We start from the raw sequence: 19,647 nt of genomic DNA, 5'->3' as shown, positions 1-19,647 counted from the left end.
GGTAAAATTAGTATTTCGGTGTTCAGTCAAATGTTAAAGTTTCTACCACAGACATACATACATACATACGCACGCACGCACAGACAAAAGTTAGCATCGCATAGGCTACACTTACGTGAGCCAAAAACTACTTTTATCAATTAGCAAGTGGTTTAACTATTTCAGAAATGAAGAACATATATGGGTCTACATATTCTGTGCAAAACTGTTCAAAATTTTGATTATAGCACATATACACATACAGGATTAATATTTCTGTTGCTTCTTCAACATAAAGTAGAAGCCTTGTCATCAGAAACAAACACTTTATTTACTTTTTACATTTTGTGCATGAAGTGATTGGGAAGTTGAGGGGGGGGGGGGGGGGGGGGGGGAATTGCACTGAAATTACTTACACCTTATATTCTTTTTTAAACTCAAGGATCCATGTACAATTACTTAACATTTCACCTGTACTAACTTGCACCTCGGTGAAACACCATATCTGTTAAATTAATACAGCATATATCATTAATAACTGTTAACATAATTATACAACTCTCGGTGCACACCAACACACATAAAATATTCCTACACTCAAACCATCATTCATCTCAGAACTGTTCATACATTCATAATAATTTAATTAAAAATAGCTTTGTCAGTTTATCAGTCAAAGGAACCTTTCTTTTTGGGGCAAGATTACATGACTATTCAGAAAGTTGGTCTGGTCATTCAAAACTAAACGTAGAAGAGAAAAAAATAGAAAAAAAGGCTGTGCTGCACACAACTTTTGAAAAGCTGAAAAATAATCGTTGAATCAAGTGTCCTTTCTCACAAAATCAATTCCCCAGAAAATTCCTACGCATTGCAGAAAATCGGTTTGATTCTTGTTGCTTTTTGGGTCCAGCGGACCATATAGGCCGAATCAGGACCCTGCAGGAAATCAGTACAAGATGTTGATTCTGGGTATGTGTACATGTTCAATTGGACAGAAACACTCCACGCATGCAAAGACTAACCCTATCTAAAATATTCGTTTACATCGGAAGGCGGCTATGCAATTTTAATGTCATAATGATCAGAATAATGAAACATTGATGAGAAAATTAGCACGTTTACAGTACGCCTCTTAACTATGTGACAGGGGAGACTACCGCTCCTTTCACAGCAGACTCTGCACCCGAGTTGTTGGCCTTTAAGTCAACACCGGTTGATTGTGGAACTCTGTTTGTGATGGGGTCTGGTGGTTTCCGATTGTCTGTATGTTCATGGAAACTTTCCGGTTTGCATAACAGTTTTTATAGGGCTAAGAAATTAGCCCTAACATTTTCAATCCTGTTTGATTGCACTTCGCCTCCCGAGGTGATCGTAGTGTTTTGGCACTCGGTTACATCTGGCGCTGCGAGGATATGTTCAGGTAATGGCATAATATGACCACTGAACATTTTCGTGCTGTTCCCATTCTGCGAACTTGGGATGGACAGTGGTCCCCCGGTTCGGAACTTCGGGACGAAGTTCATTCAAACGGGGGCGATTGTGACAGGGGAGACTACCGCTCCTTTCACAGCAGACTCTGCACCCGAGTTGTTGGCCTTTAAGTCATCACCGGTTGATTGTGGAACTCTGTTTATGATGGGGTCTGGTGGTTTCCGATTGTCTGTATGTTCATGGAAACCTTCGGGTTTGCATAACAGTTTTTATAGGGCTAAGAAATTAGCCCTAACATTTTCAATCCTGTTTGATTGCACTTCGCCTCCCGAGGTGATCGTAGTGTTTCGGGACTCGGTTACAACTATAATGAATTGGCATTATCTATGAAATCATCAGATGTCTGCTGAAAGCTTTGCTTGCTTTTGAATCTGCGTAGAGAGTTAAGGGGGGACAGGGTAGGCAAGCACTTTTTTTTTTTATTTTGGAAACAGCTTGCTGCTTGTTTGATTTTTGCAAGCAGAATAACCTAATTAAGGGAAACCATTTTAAATTTTGAGTGAAAAGCAATTTTTGGGGGTTTTATTCACCAAAATGTGAGAAAAACGTTATAAAATGTGCTTTTTTTAAAATGTTGCAGTTTGTGAACCAGTGCATGTTTTGATCCAATTTTTCTTCTTTGCAGCAATATGTGTGTGTTTAATAATTCTGTGTATCGAAAAGCATTTCTAAGCAATATATTATTTTAATTTAGCATTTTCAGTTACCGGTTCAGTTTTGATAAGAAAAATACATGAAATCCTAACTGTCAGACTCATAAAAACCCAACCAATGCACTGAACTCTTATTCCATACACAGAACTGATGCTGTACAACTCATAAACAACATATACAAAAACTGAACAAATCCATCAAGCCTTTCAAAAGTTGCAACATTTTAATTGTAGCGTTTTGTCTGAAAATTACATTCAGAGAAAACAGCATTTTAAAGATTTGAACCAGTACATAAAAAAACCAGTAGCACAGTGCACCCTGAATTCATATGTTTTTATCAGAATGACCACTTTACTATGTAGGGAAAAGGATTTGACAATCAAATTATCAGGATTTTTTTTATATACATCATATGAAAACAGCCATCTTTGTTTGTACCGATATGAAAACATGAATCAGAACCAAACTGTCAGACTCATAAAAACCCAACCAATGCACTTAACTCTTATTCCATACACAAAACTGACGCTTTACAAATCATAAACAACATAAACAAAAATGAAACAAATCCATCAAGCCATTCAAAAGTTGCAACATTTTAATTACAGATGTTTGTCTGAAAATTACATTCAGAGAAAACAGCATTTGAAAGATTCCAACCAGTACCTCAAACTAGTAGCACCGTGCAGCCTGAATTGATATGTTTTTATAAGAATAACCACTTTACTATGATGGGGAAATGATTTGACGATCAAATTATCCAGACTTTTTTTAAAAAATCATTTGAAAACTCATCTATGTTAGTGCAGATATGAATCAAAACGAAACTGTCGGACTCATAAAAACACAAGGAATCCACTGTATTCTTATTCCATGCACAGAAATGGTGCTTCACAAATCATAAACAACATATACAAAATTGGAACAAATCCATCTTGCCATTCAAAAGTTACAACATTTTAATTACCACATTTTGTCTCAAATTACATGTAGAGAAAACAGCATGTAAAAGAGTCTCACTAGTACCCCGGTAAACTAGTACCACAGTAGAGCTTGAATTAATGGGGTGTTTTTTTTTTTAACCAGAATAACACTTTAACTATGAAGGGGAAATGATTTGATAATCAAATTATCAGATTTTTTTTATTTAAAAAAAAATTATATGAAAACATTAAAAAAGTCAATTATCTGTGTTTGTGCTGATATGAAAATATTGATCAGAACCAAACTGTCAGACTCATAAAAACCCAACGGATGCACTGATTTCTTATTCCATTGCATAGAAATGATGCTTCACAAATCATCAACAACATTACATAATTATATATACACAAATGGAACTAAGCTATCAAGCCATTCAAAAGTTGCAACATTTTAATTACAGTATTTCTGTGCTCAATCCTAACACTGCAGCAAATTTCTGTAAAGCTGAATGTCCCTTTCCATGTACCAACTTGGTCATACGCGGATTATTTAAAATGCAACTTTACCACCCGAAGCGTTGCAAACACCGGGAGAAGAGTAAACAACTGCAGACTTGAATGGACACTCATATGCACTCCAGATGCAGGGCCTGTGCAAATCCTTGGGCTGATGCATCACCTTCTTTCATAATCAGACTGCTATCAGACAAGCATTCAGTACAGGATATAAACCTTTCAGCAATAGATTGAGCTGATCAATGTTGACAAAAGCCCAACACATGTCAGCGGAGTGACGTTGCACAGTACCAGTATCCATATCTGCTTGTGATGGGTCAGAAGATGGCAAAGTATCTGTATCTTCTTATGGTTGGTCAGAAGATGGCAAAGCTGATGTTTCTGCTGTGGAAGAGGGTAGTTCCGGTTTAGCAAACTTTTCCATCAGGTCAATCTTTCTCCTCGCTGCCACCACAGGAGGACTGGCTCTCCCCTTGCTCCAACCTATAATAAATACACAAACACTGATTTAATATTTGATACAACTGTCCATGGTTTTTGTTTGTAATAAGCTGCAAATTTTAAGACTCAATATAAACGTCAACAAGTGCTTGTACTTTATTTTGCAAATGACCATGTTACATGGGGTGTACCTCAACTTTTTGGCTAGGCTGGTAAATCAGAAATCCCAATCAGCCCCCAACCACTGAACCAGGCGGGTTTTCTTACAACCACCTCAGCGGCTCGTACCCACATATGTCGGTTGACGAACACACACACACACACACACACACACACACACAAAAGACATTCATTAATTGGCCCCTATCACAAAATGTACATGTCAAGTTTACTATGGGATTTGAGTAACCACACAATCACATACACACAGGAACTAATACTGAAACTAGCTGAATTATTTTCTTTCTTTCTTTCTTTCTTTTCATATTTTTCTTTTAAAATTAATTTATTTCATCACACTTGCTATGTATTTGCTTGTTTCTTGTCTGTTGTCTGTTTTGTGTGTGTGTGTGTGTTCTGTGTGTGTGTGTTCTGTGTGTGTGTATACATTTTCAGATTTCCTAAACCTAGCACTGTTTGCAGGTGATCTTTATGCTTTTGATTCATGAGTTGCATCCCCAGTCCTTTAGTTTAACTCTTTTTTTTTCTTTGGTGAAGTAAATTGGATCTATTTTTTTTATTCCTTAGTTAATGGAAAAGATTTGACAACAATATTGCTGTCAATGATAGGTTGGTCAGCCATGCTGGTGTAAACCAATCCTTTAGAATTAGAGAACGCTCTCTAGTAGGGTACTTATTTTCCTATGGTCAATGACCAGAAACAGAAACTGTGTCAGTCGTACATCGCTCAGATGCTGCTTCTCAGTTTGACCCCAGACAAAGAATACTGATGACATGTTACACCATAGTAAGCTCTCAAGGACTGGCCAGCGAAGAACAATAAAATAGGGGTTGTGAAGACGATATCACAGAGATGATCGAGGGAGGGAGGGGGGGGGGGGGTTGTGCGGCGGCGGCATGGTCAGTAAATTGGATCAAGAAACCCGCAAAATACTTCAGACACAAACTGTTTATCATTTACCTGCAAACCCTAACACATTCTTACAACAACAACAACATAACGATGTGCAATAAATCACGTTGTCAAACAAACAAGATCGAAAAGAGAAAGAAGCAAAACCCACCTCGTCGAGTCAAGAATCTTAGAATGTCGTCTGCTCAAATACGATCATGTTGGTTCATTTCGGAGTGTTGTTACTTCCTTCTACTGTTCGCTGCTGCTGGTTCATCTTTCTCTGATATTTCTAGCCACTATGCCGAACATTTCCAATGTTAGGGTTGTTCTCCGCAGCTCAAAACTTTGAAAAATGCTGCTGAATCGGTGAAAACGTCATGGATTTGTTGACACCGGGGGACTGATAAGTTGTCTACTGCGCTTGCGCCAAATGCCTTTGACCTACATATATTTGCATATATTAATTCCGGGGTTTCGGTTGGAACGGATTCTCTCTCTTTCTGCCTATGTCAACGGAAATTCCCCAACGGTGATGACGTCATCTTGAAGAACGGAAATTTCCACACAGTTCGAACAGCGAAGGGTCATGTCATGTGCGCACATTTACCAGTACGGAGTATCCAAAGTTGACCATTTTTTCGATTTTTTTGATAAAACACAGACAAAAACAACAAAACATCGGTTTGAAAATGGTTTTATTTACATGAATACATGTCTAAAATGACAAAAGCAGATTATTGAATGCATTCCAGGATGTTCAAAGGTGTGAAAAATGCAACAACCCCAAAAAGGTGTATGAGACCAAAAATAACTCATTTTGCCTACCCGGTCTGCCCTTAATGAATCACAATTTCTTTAAACTAAGCTACGAATTATGTTTCTGTAATTTATGTAAACAACTGTGCATATTACTACATGTCTTTCATTGCTGGATGAAATGATACAACATCTGACAGTTTGAATAGAATAGACACAATCAATAAATAAACAAACAAAGCATAATGCTCAAACAAGCAAAGCATAATGCCCAGAGATTATATTCCCTCACCTCAATCCATGTCAAACGATTATTGCAAACAGTGACCCAAACCTAACACATAGGAGCTTCCTGCAAGAAGTTCTCTTTGCTGTTGGCACAACATTATAAGGAAATCTAATCATGATAACTTCTGTATTGTGCAAGTTATGGCCGGAACAAAACATTCAGTGATGGCTAGATGAACACCGACATGAAAAAGAACAGACTTCTGAGGTTACAAAAATGTTAGTATAAAGCAAACAATGTTTTTGTAACCACAGAAGCCTCTTCTCAGTAATTCTTTAAAGCATGATTCCAAAAAGCTGTAATGGTTCTGAATTCACGGATACTGTTTTGAATAAAACAAAATATCTGAATCCTTCCAATGACCTTGACCTTGAACAAAGTAGCTGGAACACAGTCAACGTATCATGACACAAAAAGACTCGGATGAGACAAAAAACCGAGGTCCCTTCATGTACACTACATTGGGGTGTGCACGTTAAAGATCCCACGATTGACAAAAGGGTCTTTCCTGGCAAAATTGTATAGGCATAGATAAAAATGTCCACCAAAATAACCGTGTGACTTGGAATAATAGGCCGTGAAAAGTAGGATATGCGCCAAAATGGCTGCGATCTGCTGGCCGATGTGAATGCGTGATGTATTGTGTAAAAAAATTCCATCTCACACGGCATAAATAAATCCCTGCGCCTTGAATATGTGCGCGATATAAATTGCATAAAATAAAAATTAAAAAATAAAAAAATAAATCCCTGCGCTTAGAACTGTACCCACGGAATACGCGCGATATAAGCCTCATATTGATTGATTGAAAATGCTTGACTGAGAAAACTGTATACGTTCAGAAGTTAACGGCAATGCAGCAGAGAAAAGACCAGCATAGAGATGAAATAGAGATGAAAGGACAGCATCAGTAATAATGGTCGAATCTGTTATGTTTTGTTTTAAATACACTCACATTCCAAGTTTGACCAACCATGCAAAGCCCTCCATGATTCAGAAGCTGCTAACAGTAACAGTATAAGAAAAAATGCAACTCAGACAGACACACATAAAAACCAAACAAACACAAAAACCTGAAAGCGTTTCTATAGTGACATGGATTCACCAAAGAGGCTTCTGCACATAATGATGTGCTGATTTAGAAAATCTCAACACACATGTGCCTATACTTCAGGGTTAAGTGGCAGTAACATACTGGACGGAGGACAGAAATAAACTGAAAACAATGGAAAATACAGACAAGCAAAACCATCCCTTGTCAGGAACAGGAATAAACAACAGGAGGAAATTAAGCCTCTTTAGCGTGAGATTCTCAGCCGTTATGCAAATGATCAAAGACAAGGTCGTAAGAACAACAGACAAAATCGGATCACAAAAAGACAACAGGAGCGATAACTGTTTAGTATAAACAGAAAAGTCACAACCGAAAGAACTAAAATAATGCAGCCTGTGACTTAATATCTCACAAAAGAAATGTTTCTGAGATCAGCTTTCCTCATGATGTTAAGAACAGCATACCTGCAGCATAAATAAATCCCTGCGCCTTGAATATGTGCGCGATATAAATTGCATAAAAAAAAAAAATAAATAAAAAAAATCCCTGCGCTTAGAACTGTACCCACGGAAGACGCGCGATATAAGCCTCATATTGATTGATTGATTGAGCTTGGCCTTGGCTTGAAGCAGAGTGTGATTCCCAGTTATGATAAAACCGAATGTAAGGTTTCTCAGGGCCTTGTCTATCAACAGTTCGATCCTGTGCTTTGCTTATTTGTCATGTTCGGAGAGCTGGACATCAATGACGCTACGTTAATCTTTAGCTGAACTAATTGCTCAAATCACAAGCCAATTATCTTTCAGTGCAATCAAACCTCAAGAAAAGTGATTCAACGATAACGGAAAAATTAATAATTCCACCTTTTACAATAGCATGTAATCAATCACATTGTGTCTTATTTACTTTACACAGTAATAAGAGCATGAGACACATATCCCACAAAAGGCAAAGTTGCACTCAAAATCTATTACAGAAAAAGCGTGATCAACAAATTGAGAGATACAGACGGAACACAGTTGTTAAATAAATATTTCCCAAGTTAAAATTACCCTGGGGGATCAGGAATAGACTCACAGCACCATCCGTAGCCACAGAAAGGACTTTAAACAAAAATAGCAAGACAGAGAAAAGGCAACAAAACTCAAACGAGGTTACCAGGCTGAAGGAAAAATGGCAACAGCAAAAATGGGAGAAATCCCTTCAGAATAAAAGCTCACCTAACTCCATCAAGGTCAGATGAAAACAAATGTGAGACAATATTCCATAGAGGAAAATGTGAAGGGCAAGAATGAGAGGGAGAGGTTATTTTTAAAAGAGAGAGAGAGAGAGAGAGAGAGAGAGAGAGAGAGAGAGAGAGAGAGAGAGATGCAGAAAGCAACACACACACACACACACACACACACACACACACACACACACACACACACACAGAGGAAACACAAGAGCAAAACTTATTCTGCAGTAAATCACTAAATGCGTATAAACCAGACAATCAACAAGATACACACAGACTTTAAATAACAACTCAAACCATAACAATTCATATAATCATCATCCATTGAAGAACAACATTAACAATTCATATAATTATCATCCACACAACATAAAACCCAACACAACACCAACCACAGTGTTACAACAGAGCGGCAGGTTTGAGGTGACGCGGTAGAAGTCCAAACGTCGCCATGATCCTATCAGCCAGCCAGACCGGCAGAAAGGGATGTAAGCAGATCACCAGCTCCTCCCCCTTCCCTGTCGGATAGCGGGCTCTGGGTCGCATGGAAAGCAGAGCGCTGCGGATACATCTGATGGTGGGGGTGAGGTCCGCTGGGAAGGTCTGGGAGGTGGTGATGAAATGGGAGTACATGGAGTTAAGGTAATCTTTGCCGTACGTGTCCTGCGTCTCGGGGTCCAGCGACTCCCAGATCTCCGTCTGACGCTTCTTCAGCACCTGTTCTTGTGTGTTACCTGAAACCAGAACGTGAACACTGAATCAACACCCGTTCTTGACTTGCGTGTTGCCTGAAATGAAAATGTGAACACTGAATCAACACCTGCTTTTGTGTGTTGCCTAAAAACAGAATGTGAACACTGAATCAACACCTGTTCTTGTGTGTTGCCTGAAATGAGAATGTGAACACTGAATCAACACCTGGTCTTGTGTGTTGCCTGAAATGAGAATGTGAACACTGAATCAACACCTGGTCTTGTGTGTTGCCTGAAATGAGAATGTGAACACTGAATCAACACCTGGTCTTGTGTGTTGCCTGAAATGAGAATGTGAACACTGAATCAACACCTGTTCTTGTGTGTTGCCTGAAATGAGAATGTGAACACTGAATCAACACCTGTTCTTGTGTGTTGCCTGAAATGAGAATGTGAACACTGAATCAACACCTGGTCTTGTGTGTTGCCTGAAATGAAAATGTGAACACTAAATCAACACCTGCTCTTGTGTGTTGCCTGAAACCAGAATGTGAACACTGAATCAACACCTGCTCTTGTGTGTTGCCTGAAACCAGAATGCATGGGTGCAACCTGGAAAATTCCAAAAACCGGCAAAAGTTGGGGTCCAAGCTTTTTTAGTATTTAAAATGCCAAAAAAAACCTCTCCTGGAACAAAAACATCGGCAGCCGATGAAACCAAAAACCGGCTGCCGGCATGTAGCCGGCAGAGTTGCACCCATGAGAATGTGAGCACTAAATCAACACCTGTTCTTGTGTGTTGCCTGAAACCAGAATGTGAACACTAAATCAACACCTGCTCTTGTGTGTTGCCTGAAACCAGAATGTGAACACTAAATCAACACCTGCTCTTGTGTGTTGCCTGAAACTAGAATGTGAACACTAAATCAACACCTGTTCTTCTGTGCTGCCTGAAACAAGAACGTGAACACTGAATCAACACCTGCTCTTGTGTGTTGCTTAAAACCAGAACGTGAACACCGACTCAACACCTGCTCTTGTGTGTTGCCTGAAATGAAAACGTGAAAATTGAATCAACACCTGCTCTTGTGTGTTGCCTGAAACCAGAACGTGAACACTGAATCAACACCTGCTCTTGTGTGTTGCCTGAAACCAGAACGTGAACACTGACTCAATACCTGCTCTTGTGTGTTGCCTGAAACCAGAACGTGAACACTGAATCAACACCTGCTCTTGTGTGCTGCCTGAAACAAGGATGTGAACGCATGATCAGCATCATGCCTGATGTGCGCACTGGAACCTGACCTGTCTACAGTGGAGTCCAGCTATAACGAACCTGGGTATAACGAAATCCCGCTTTTAACGAACTGCCATTGATTTCCCGGCAGACAGCCTTCTATTTCTTACTTGTTACTTTCCGGCTACAACGAACCTTTTGATCTCATTTGCGTAACGAACCCCTCTTATAACAAACACGTTTTCATCGCCCCAGAGCCGTTTTGTCTCTAAAAGTCACAAGGCTACAACGAACTGATGTCAATAATTGTCTCCAAAGACAAAAATACACAAAAATACACAAACACAAGTGCACATCGCGTGATGAGCGAACTCTGAACAAACAGCAAGAGGTGCACGGAACAGCCACCGCTGCTGTGTTTTCACTATTCCAATCAGCTGCTAAGCTATGACTGTGCTCTAAAAATTCACAAGGCTACAACGATCTGTGAGGCGAGATCAAAGGCAGTTCCATTGTGATAGCTGGGTGGCCTTGTTTATAGACACTGTGACCTTCTTCCCAGGGGTCATTGACCCAGTTTTAGCTATGAGAGGTGGTTCCCCTTTATGAGAGAGGAAACACTTCCTGCACCCGGGTCAGTGACCGAGTTTAACCTATGGGGAGTTTAACCTATGGGGCGGTCTCTTTGATGTCTTGAGAGGAAACTTGGCCAGGGTAGTACATGCACCAGAACTGGTGGACACCATGAAATCGGAGATTGATCAGAATGTACATATGTACATGCTTTTACACGACTTTTTAAATTCTACTTCTAAAATTGTGACAGTAAAGTGAACATTTGAACTATGCCTCTATGGATTATATTATGAAGCTGTTGAAAACATGCAGAGATTGTACTCTCCAAGGAAAGATCGATGGGACGATCATTTGAAGGTGAGTGGGAAAACTTGTCTTAAGGCCATTTAGGGTTGAAAACTCTACAGCGAATTACTGATATAACGAACTAAAATGTATCTCCCTTGAGATTCGTTGTACCCGGACTCCACTGTATTTTTCCTGGGTGGGGTGGGTAGTTACTTCTTGAACTTGTGGAATTTTCTCCAAAAATGTGGCTGCTATTCCTGAGGCTCGCATGCAACGAAGGAGCTGCACTTCCCAGTCTTTTTGTAACCACATTTTTAGCTCTTGGGGTATGTTGTTCTCAAAATGTGGATTACTCTGTACTAAACAAATGTACTCATTCTGCAAGAAGAGCATTTTCATGGGCTCAGACAATCTTTACATTTTGAATGTTGTGGGACCGCTAACAAGTTGGGATCAGAGACAATGGCAAATACTTCAACTGGAAGCGTAGAGAGTGGGCATGGTTATTGTTTTGGTTAAAACCAGTCCATGCCATGGGTAAAGCAAAGAGTTGTATCAGTTAAGCAAGGATTTGAGAATTAAACTGTATTTTTTCCTGGGGGTGGTGGCGTCATTTTTCCTATATGGCTTGCACTAATTTGTTGTTCACACCAACAAACAAGAAGGGCAAAGCCCATACGACTCACATGCTTTACACATTTTTCCTACCAAAATACATGTGACCTTGACCCAAGGTCAAGGTCATCCAAGGTCATGCAACACAAAGCTGTTAATTCAAGACATAGGAAGTACAATGGTGCTTATTGGCTCTTTCTACCATGAGATATGGTCACTTTTAGTGGTTCACTACCTTATTTTGGTCACATTTCATAAGGGTCAAAGTGACCTTGACCTTGATCATATGTGACCAAATGTGTCTCATGATGAAAGCATAACATGTGCCCCACATAATTTTTAAGTTTGAAACAGTTATCTTCCATAGTTCAGGGTCAAGGTCACTTCAAAATATGTATACAATCCAACTTTGAAGAGCTCCTGTGACCTTGACCTTGAAGCAAGGTAAACCAAACTGGTATCAAAAGATGGGGCTTACTTTGCCCTATATATCATATATAGGTGAGGTATTCAATCTCAAAAACTTCAGAGAAAATGGGAAAAATGTGAAAAATAGCTGTTTTTTAGGCAACATTTATGGCCCCTGCGACCTTGACCTTGAAGCAAGGTCAAGATGCTATGTATGTTTTTTGGGGCCTTGTCATCATACACCATCTTGCCAAATTTGGTACTGATAGACTGAATAGTGTCCAAGAAATATCCAACGTTAAAGTTTTCCGGACGTCCGGACGACTCGGGTGAGTACATAGACTCACTTTTGCTTCGCATGTGAGTCAAAAATGATATGTGTTACATTCAAATATTTATGCTGAAAAAACAAAGGTAAGCTAGTCTGTGAACTGAAACACAAGCAGTTAAAAAATGTCTACTAGCTTGATGGGCTAGTATTTTTTTCAACTCACTAGCCTACAGAAATGTCCACTAGCCAAAAACTGATTCACTATTCTTCGCCTGAGAAAGATAGTCTCTCTATAAACACATTTTCAAGGCATAACACCAACTGTTAGTCAAGCAAATTTAATAAACAGGCCAATAAGAAAAGTTATTAGCAACAGCGATATATTTTGCAATTAATACTGAAGTGAACAACTGCATGTACAGTATGGTTGTAATAAAGATTAAACAGATGTAATGATTTCAATAACAGCAATAATCGAAAAACAGATAGCTTACGTTCCAAAATTCAGAATAAAAAAACAAGCATGGTAGATTATTGGAACGTTTAATTTCAGACAAAACAGTAATGGAAATGTAACGTTTTTTGTCAGAATTTAAATGTTCCAACAACCTACAGTTCTTGTTTTTTGATTTTCAATAACGGCAGTTTCTTTCACTATCTGACCTGTATAGAAAGCCCCAGGCTCGATGATCGCCACATGGACATCCCACTTGTACATCTCTTGTCTGAGGGTGTCGGAATAGGCCAACAGAGCATGCTTGGACATACTGTAAGCTCCTGCACCAGGTAATGCCATCCTTCCTGAAATATAAAAAAAAGCCAGCGTCTTGAGATAAGTTTATTGTCTGTATCATAAGTGTTTGTCTGTCTGTCTGTCTGTCTGTCTGTCTGTCTACTTAAAAGACTTGGAGTCATAAATGAAACGTTCCAATACCCTACCATTCTTGTTATTACATTTAGTCAAGTTTTGACTAAATGTTTTAACATAGAGGGGGAATCGAGACGAGGGTCGTGGTGTATGACAGTATGTGTGTGTGTGTGTGTGTGTCTGTCTGTCTGTCTGTGCGTGTGTGTGTGTAGAGCGATTCAGACTAAACTACTGGACCGATCTTTATGAAATTTGACATGAGAGTTCCTGGGAATGATATCCCCGGACGTTTTTTTCATTTTTTCGATAAATATCTTTGATGACATCATATCCGGCTTTTTGTAAAAGTTGAGGCGGCACTGTCACACCCTCATTTTTCAATCAAATTGATTGAAATTTTGGCAAAGCAATCATCGACGAAGGCCGGAGTTTGGTATTGCATTTCAGCTTGGTGGCTTAAAAACTAATATACTGTTCAAAAAAAGAAACGCATAGTTGCTACTTGCCAAATTTGTTTTATTTTTCGAAAAAATTAACAGAAAATCCAATATTTAGATTATTTGTTTGAAATTTGGTATGGACACAGTTGAATGCACACACAGTTCATTTGCATCTTCAAATCAATCAGTCAATCAATACGATTGGGTGCCGAGGCTGTCAAGTCAGTAGGGGGTGTGACTGCCTTGAGCAGCAACAACTGCCCGGCACCTTCTGGGCATGGACTGGATCAGATGCCGGATATCTTGCTGTGGGATGGTGTCCCACTCCTCCTGAAGTGCCTGCAATAGATCGCGGTGATTTGCCGGCGCTTCTTCTCGCCTGCGCACACGTCTGTCCAATTCATCCCAGAGGTGTTCTATCGGGTTCATGTCTGGCAACATGGATGGCCAGGGAAGCACCTGGACATGGTGGTCGGTGAGGAACTGGGTGGTGAGTCGTGCTGTGTGCGGGCGAGCGTTGTCCTGCTGGAATATGGCATCCTGGTCAGCCAGAAGAGGAAGGGCGTGTGGGCGCAGAATTTCCTCCACGTATCGCTGGGCAGCTATGCGCCCTTGGACGTGCACCAGGGTGCTCCTTCCAGCGGTATTGATCGCCCCCCACACCATGACGCCTCCACCACCATGAACGGGTGCCTCATCCACACAGTTGGGCGCGTAACGTTCGTTTACTCTCCGGTAGACCCTCCTCCGACCATCATGTCGCTGGAGCAGGAAGTAGGACTCGTCGCTGAACCACACGTGTCTCCAGTGATTCCGGACGGTCCAGCGAAGGTGCTGGTTGCCCCACTGCACTCGGTTCTGGCGATGGCGGCGGGTGAGGACAGCTCCTCTGTGAGGTCTGCGAGCTCTCAAACCAGCTTCATGCAGGCGGTTCCGCACGGTCTGGTCCGATAATCGGTGTGGCCCGGGGAGAGCCTGGACAGAAGATGAGGCCGACAGGAAACGATTCCGGAGGTGGCGGAGCCGTATGAAGCGGTCGTGAGCAGCAGTTGTCACCCTTGGTCTTCCCGCTCGTGGCAAGTCAGCAACGGAGCCAGTGGCTTGAAACCTGACCCACAGTCTACTGATGGTGCTCTGGGACACGTGGAAGTGCCTGGCGATTGCACTTTGACTTTGGCCTGCTTGTAAACGACCCAATGCAATTTGGCGGTCTTCTCTGCTCAATCGGGCCATCTTTCGTCGCTGAATTGTCGTCTGATTTCTTTGTGGCGAACAATCCGCTTTTATGGGTTTTGGAAGACATGGTGAGAGCTCAATATTCCCCGAGTTTCACGAGATTACACTGAAGCATGACGAGTGGTCATGCCAAATGAGCAATTTTGACATTGTAGCCACTGATAACGCATGCGTCACGTGCAGAGCTCACTTGTGGCAATGGACAAAAGGTCGACGACCAGATAAAAATTTTCTGCAGTTTGGTGGATATCCTTGTAGCCATATAACTAAATTAACCAAATATTACAAGCTATGCGTTTCTTTTTTTGAACAGTATAAATGAGTTTGGTCATTAACAAGAAGGGCAAAGCCCATACGACTCACATGCTTGACCTTGACCTTTACATGACCTTGACCTTCAGGGTCAAGATCAAATAACTAAACCTAGCAATGACATCATACACTAAGAACTGCTTTACAAATTTTTCCTACCAAAATACATGTGACCTTGACCCAAGGTCAAGGTCATCCAAGGTCATGCAACACAAAGCTGTTAATTCAAGACATAGGAAGTACAATGGTGCTTATTGGCTCTTTCTGCCATGAGATATGGTCACTTTTAGTGGTTCACTACCTTATTTTGGTCACATTTCATAAGGGTCAAAGTGACCTTGACCTTGATCATATGTGACCAAATGTGTCTCATGATGAAAGCATAACATGTGCCCCACATAATTTTTAAGTTTGAAACAGTTATCTTCCATAGTTCAGGGTCAAGGTCACTTCAAAATATGTATACAATCCAACTTTAAAGGACCCTTGCGACCTTGACCTTGAAGCAAGGTCAACCAAACTGGTGTCCAAAGATAGGGCTTACATTGCCCTGTATAGCATACATAGCTAAGGTTGCCATTCTCGATAACTTCAGAAAAAAATGCGAAAATGTGAAAAATGGTCGTTTTTAAGACAACAATTACGGCCCCTGTGACCTTGAACTTGAAGTGAGGTCAAGTTGCCGCACATGTTTTTTGAGATCTTGTAACCATACACCATCAGGCCACATCAGGTGTTGATAGACTTAATAGTGTCCAAGAAATATCCAACGTTAAAGTTTTCCGGACGGACGGACGGACAGCAATTACGGCCCCTGTGACCTTGAACTTGAAGTGAGGTCAAGTTGCCGCACATGTTTTTTGAGATCTTGTAACCATACACCATCAGGCCACATCAGGTGTTGATAGACTTAATAGTGTCCAAGAAATATCCAACGTTAAAGTTTTCCGGACGGACGGACGGACGCCGGGACGGACGGACGGACGGACGACTCGGGTGAGTACATAGACTCACTTTTGCTTCGCATGTGAGTCAAAAATCGGAAACTTGTAATTAAAATTATTTTTTTTACGATCCAAAAATAATTTCATCTTATTCTTCGTCATTTTCTGATTCCAAAAACATATATATATACATATGTTATATTTGGATTACAAACAAGCTCTGAAAATTAAAAATATGAAAATTATGAATAAAATTAATTTTCCAAAATCGATCTTATTCCTTGTCGGTCCCTGATTCCAAAAACATATATATATAGATAGATATGTTTGGATTAAAAACAAACTCAGTAAGCTAAAAAGAATAGACATACAGAAAAGCGTGTTATCCTGCTCAGCGCGACCACTACCGCACTATTCTGCATGGCTTGTCGATTTCATTGCCTTTGCCACGAGCGGTGGACTGACGGAACTACGAGTATGTGGTCTTGGTGAAAAAAGCAGTGCGTTCAGTTTCATTCTGTGAGTTTGACAGCTTGACTAAATGTTGTTATTTCGCCTTACGCGACTTGTTTTTATTCCAAACAAAAACTGTCAAGACCTTGGAGTCATTATAATTCAAACTCAGCTATGAAAATAAGGCTATTGCAGATTACCTATGCACTTTCAGCACTCAGAAGAATTGGAAATGGAGTTGAATTGGAAATGGAGTTTTGCTGGTCACAGCTAGAACTCTGACCAGAAGCTCTTTTAAATTAAACAAATAATGTGCATAACATGTTTGTGACTGACAAAAAGCAGTTAGGGAAGGGGTTTGAGTTTTTCTCCTCATTACTCATGATTGAAACTCAATGTTAAATTGGTGTGTAGGCATCCTGTGTTCCACGTCCTTGAAGTATTGAGAGGTATCGTATGTCTAGGTGAGAAAAGCAAGGGGTATTCGTATACTCTTGCTAAAATTCAAGGGAGACAACTACACAGTTTGTGACTGAAAGACTTCATAATTACCAATTAACTGACGCAAACAATGAAGCATACAGTATAAAATACACAAGATTAATGTCTTTCACATCTGATTTACCAGTTATCCTCTGCTTCAGTCCACTTCTAAAATTTTCTGGTACCATCATAATCTTATTGCTATCATAACAGAACGATTGGTTTGTTGTTGATGCTTCTTGTCTCAAGAATTTGATCTTATTCTTTGTTTGGTTTTGAAAGAAAGAACAAAAAGAAAGAAACAAGAAACAAAGGAAGAAAGAAAGCAAAGAAAGAATGAAAGTGAGAAAGAAGGAAGGGAAATAACTCACCCACAAGACTGGACACATTGACAATTCTGCCCTTGGCTTTTCTGATTAGAGGCAGCACAGACTTCGTGACTTTGACAGCTCCAAACAAGTTAACGTCCATCACATGGCGGAATATTTTCTCCGAGGTCATTTCCACCTCAGAAAAATACCATACCCCTGCGTTGTTAACCACTCCCCAGAGTCCTGTAAAATAAAGTTAAGAATTTGTGTTTATCAGAATGACACAACCAAGACTCCCAAATCCAAGACCCCCCCCCCCCCTCCTCCCACCCCATTTGAAGATCTTGTTTCTTATGTCTCATCAATAATATCTATTTATGTACAGGTCTCCATTCCAAGACTCCCTCCCTTTAACGATGTCATTTTCTCAGATGTTTGCGGTCTTAAAATTAAAAGGATGGCTCTGCTGTAATACTGATAACTCATTAACTGCTCTTACTCACCCTCTTCTCCTACTGCTTGTTGGATTGATGCTGCTGCAGCCTCTATGTCTTTGTCTTTGGTCACATCCAGTTGAAGACATTTCAGCCTGGTAACAAAATAGTGACACAACTTAATACAATGTAAGTGAAATGGTGAGGATTTCTTCTCTTCATGTTTTCTTTAGACTTTTCTGATGCTAGTAGTAGTACTTGAATCTCTGGTGACTGTGCTAGTGCTACTGATACATTTATTATTATAAGATGTACCCCAAAAGCAGAAAAGAAAGCTTCAATAATTGACCATAAAAATAACCACACACAAAAACACATACACCCACTAGTCATTTTAAGCTCGATCCAATGATCACTTTACTTTAGCAAGCAGGACGAGCCAATACTGTCATACACCTTTACAAATTTGTGCAAGTTAGATCTTCAGTTTTGTGATACCAAACATAAAATCAAATGGAAATGTTTCTTTCTTCTGCAACTCAACTGGCCATGCATCACAGTCGAAGACCCAGGGATGCAGCAAAACAGGCAGGCCGGTGAGGGTGGAAAATCAAAACTAAGAAAGATCACTTACACTTACAGTCTTAGTCTTACCTATCTGAACACTTGTTCCTCAGTTCAATGGCACCAATTCCATCTTTTTCCAGGAAACCTGCGAAGACCCTCATGCCAATGCTGTCCAGTTTCTGGACCAGGGCGTGTCCAAACCCACTGTCACACCCTGGAACACAAAGAGAAAACAAAGTAGTTATTATGATCAGCATGAAACAAACAGTGGTCCGTATTCGGGGCCCTTCACCTAACGTACGTACTGTATTACTTTCTCCCCAACCTCACTGCACATTTTGATGAAATAGTGTATTGACACAGTCTATAGATCTTATAGATACCCAATAAATTAATAATGCAATCAAGTTTTACTCCCTTACAGTTACAGCAAAGCAGAAAGGGGCATGGGATGCAGAGGTGACACTCGATCGTGGATGTCAACAGACTTAACTTACGGCGGCAATTCTACTCTCAAAAAGACCTCAAACACAACCAAACTTCCTCTTTAAACTGTCTTATTATTGATCTACTTTCAACACTCAGCATGCTACAGATAAAATGTGTGTGTAGATATTTAACTTAATTCTGTGTGAGGGAATGATGTATTCATCTATTGTAGTGTACCTGTGATAAACACTGTTCTGTTGCCAACTGGCAAATGACTAGCTGGAAGGATGCTGTAAACAAGTAGACAACCAACAGCGAAGACCACCAATCCACCTGGGCCTTTGACGAAAAACTGACATAATGGTTCTCCTAAAAACAGTACCACCAGACTCAAAAAGGAGCGAAATCCAAATCTGAACTCGTTTGTTAGGAATTTTGACAAGACTGCCATTCCAAAGACGACTGTCACTGAGGAGTACAGGACAGAGTAAAAGATAATATCATCTCTCTCGATGTGGTCAGAAACATCCACATCCATTGTTATTGAACAGGTAGGGTGCAGATGCTTCGTTTAGGAGAAAATTATCGTCGGCTCATTTCAATCGAAGCCAAGCAGTCGCAAACAAACATGCGGGTGAAACGACCTTTTCCATTGGCCAAACTGTCAA

General features: G+C 40.3%; 1 protein-coding gene and 1 long non-coding RNA gene across 2 annotated transcripts; both read right to left on the bottom strand.

Annotated features, from left to right (window-relative positions):
• Positions 1-2,704: 2,704 nt before the first annotated feature.
• LOC138971588 (uncharacterized) lies at positions 2,705-5,929 on the bottom strand. Its single transcript, XR_011457302.1, has 2 exons — positions 5,249-5,929; positions 2,705-4,046 (listed from the first exon to the last, which is right to left on the bottom strand). It is a non-coding gene; the product is annotated as an uncharacterized lncRNA (long non-coding RNA).
• A 2,791-nt stretch (positions 5,930-8,720) lies between these two features.
• Positions 8,721-19,618, bottom strand: LOC138971585 (retinol dehydrogenase 7-like). Its single transcript, XM_070344345.1, has 6 exons — positions 19,217-19,618; positions 18,638-18,764; positions 18,053-18,138; positions 17,610-17,792; positions 13,166-13,303; positions 8,721-9,149 (listed from the first exon to the last, which is right to left on the bottom strand). The coding sequence occupies exons 1-6, from the start codon at positions 19,515-19,517 to the stop codon at positions 8,815-8,817; spliced, it is 1,170 nt and encodes a 389-aa protein (XP_070200446.1). The 5' UTR covers positions 19,518-19,618; the 3' UTR covers positions 8,721-8,814.
• Between the last annotated feature and the right edge of the window lie 29 nt (positions 19,619-19,647).

This window comes from Littorina saxatilis, linkage group LG7 (assembly GCF_037325665.1).
Source record: "Littorina saxatilis isolate snail1 linkage group LG7, US_GU_Lsax_2.0, whole genome shotgun sequence".
NCBI classification, from domain to species: Eukaryota; Metazoa; Mollusca; class Gastropoda; order Littorinimorpha; family Littorinidae; genus Littorina; species Littorina saxatilis.
The sequence above is the reverse complement of the archived record's forward strand: the minus strand, read 5'-3'. Positions and strand labels throughout refer to the sequence as shown.

Excerpts from the sequence above, each read along its gene's own strand:
- LOC138971585 (XM_070344345.1), bottom strand. The coding sequence starts at position 19,517 with ATGGATGTGGATGTTTCTGACCACATCGAGAGAGATGATATTATCTTT. Across the intron at positions 18,139-18,637 it reads AGGAACAAGTGTTCAGATAG|GCTGAAATGTCTTCAACTGG; the intron begins GTAAGACTAAGA and ends TTTTGTTACCAG. Across the intron at positions 9,150-13,165 it reads GCCTGGGGCTTTCTATACAG|GTAACACACAAGAACAGGTG; the intron begins GTCAGATAGTGA and ends TTCTGGTTTCAG.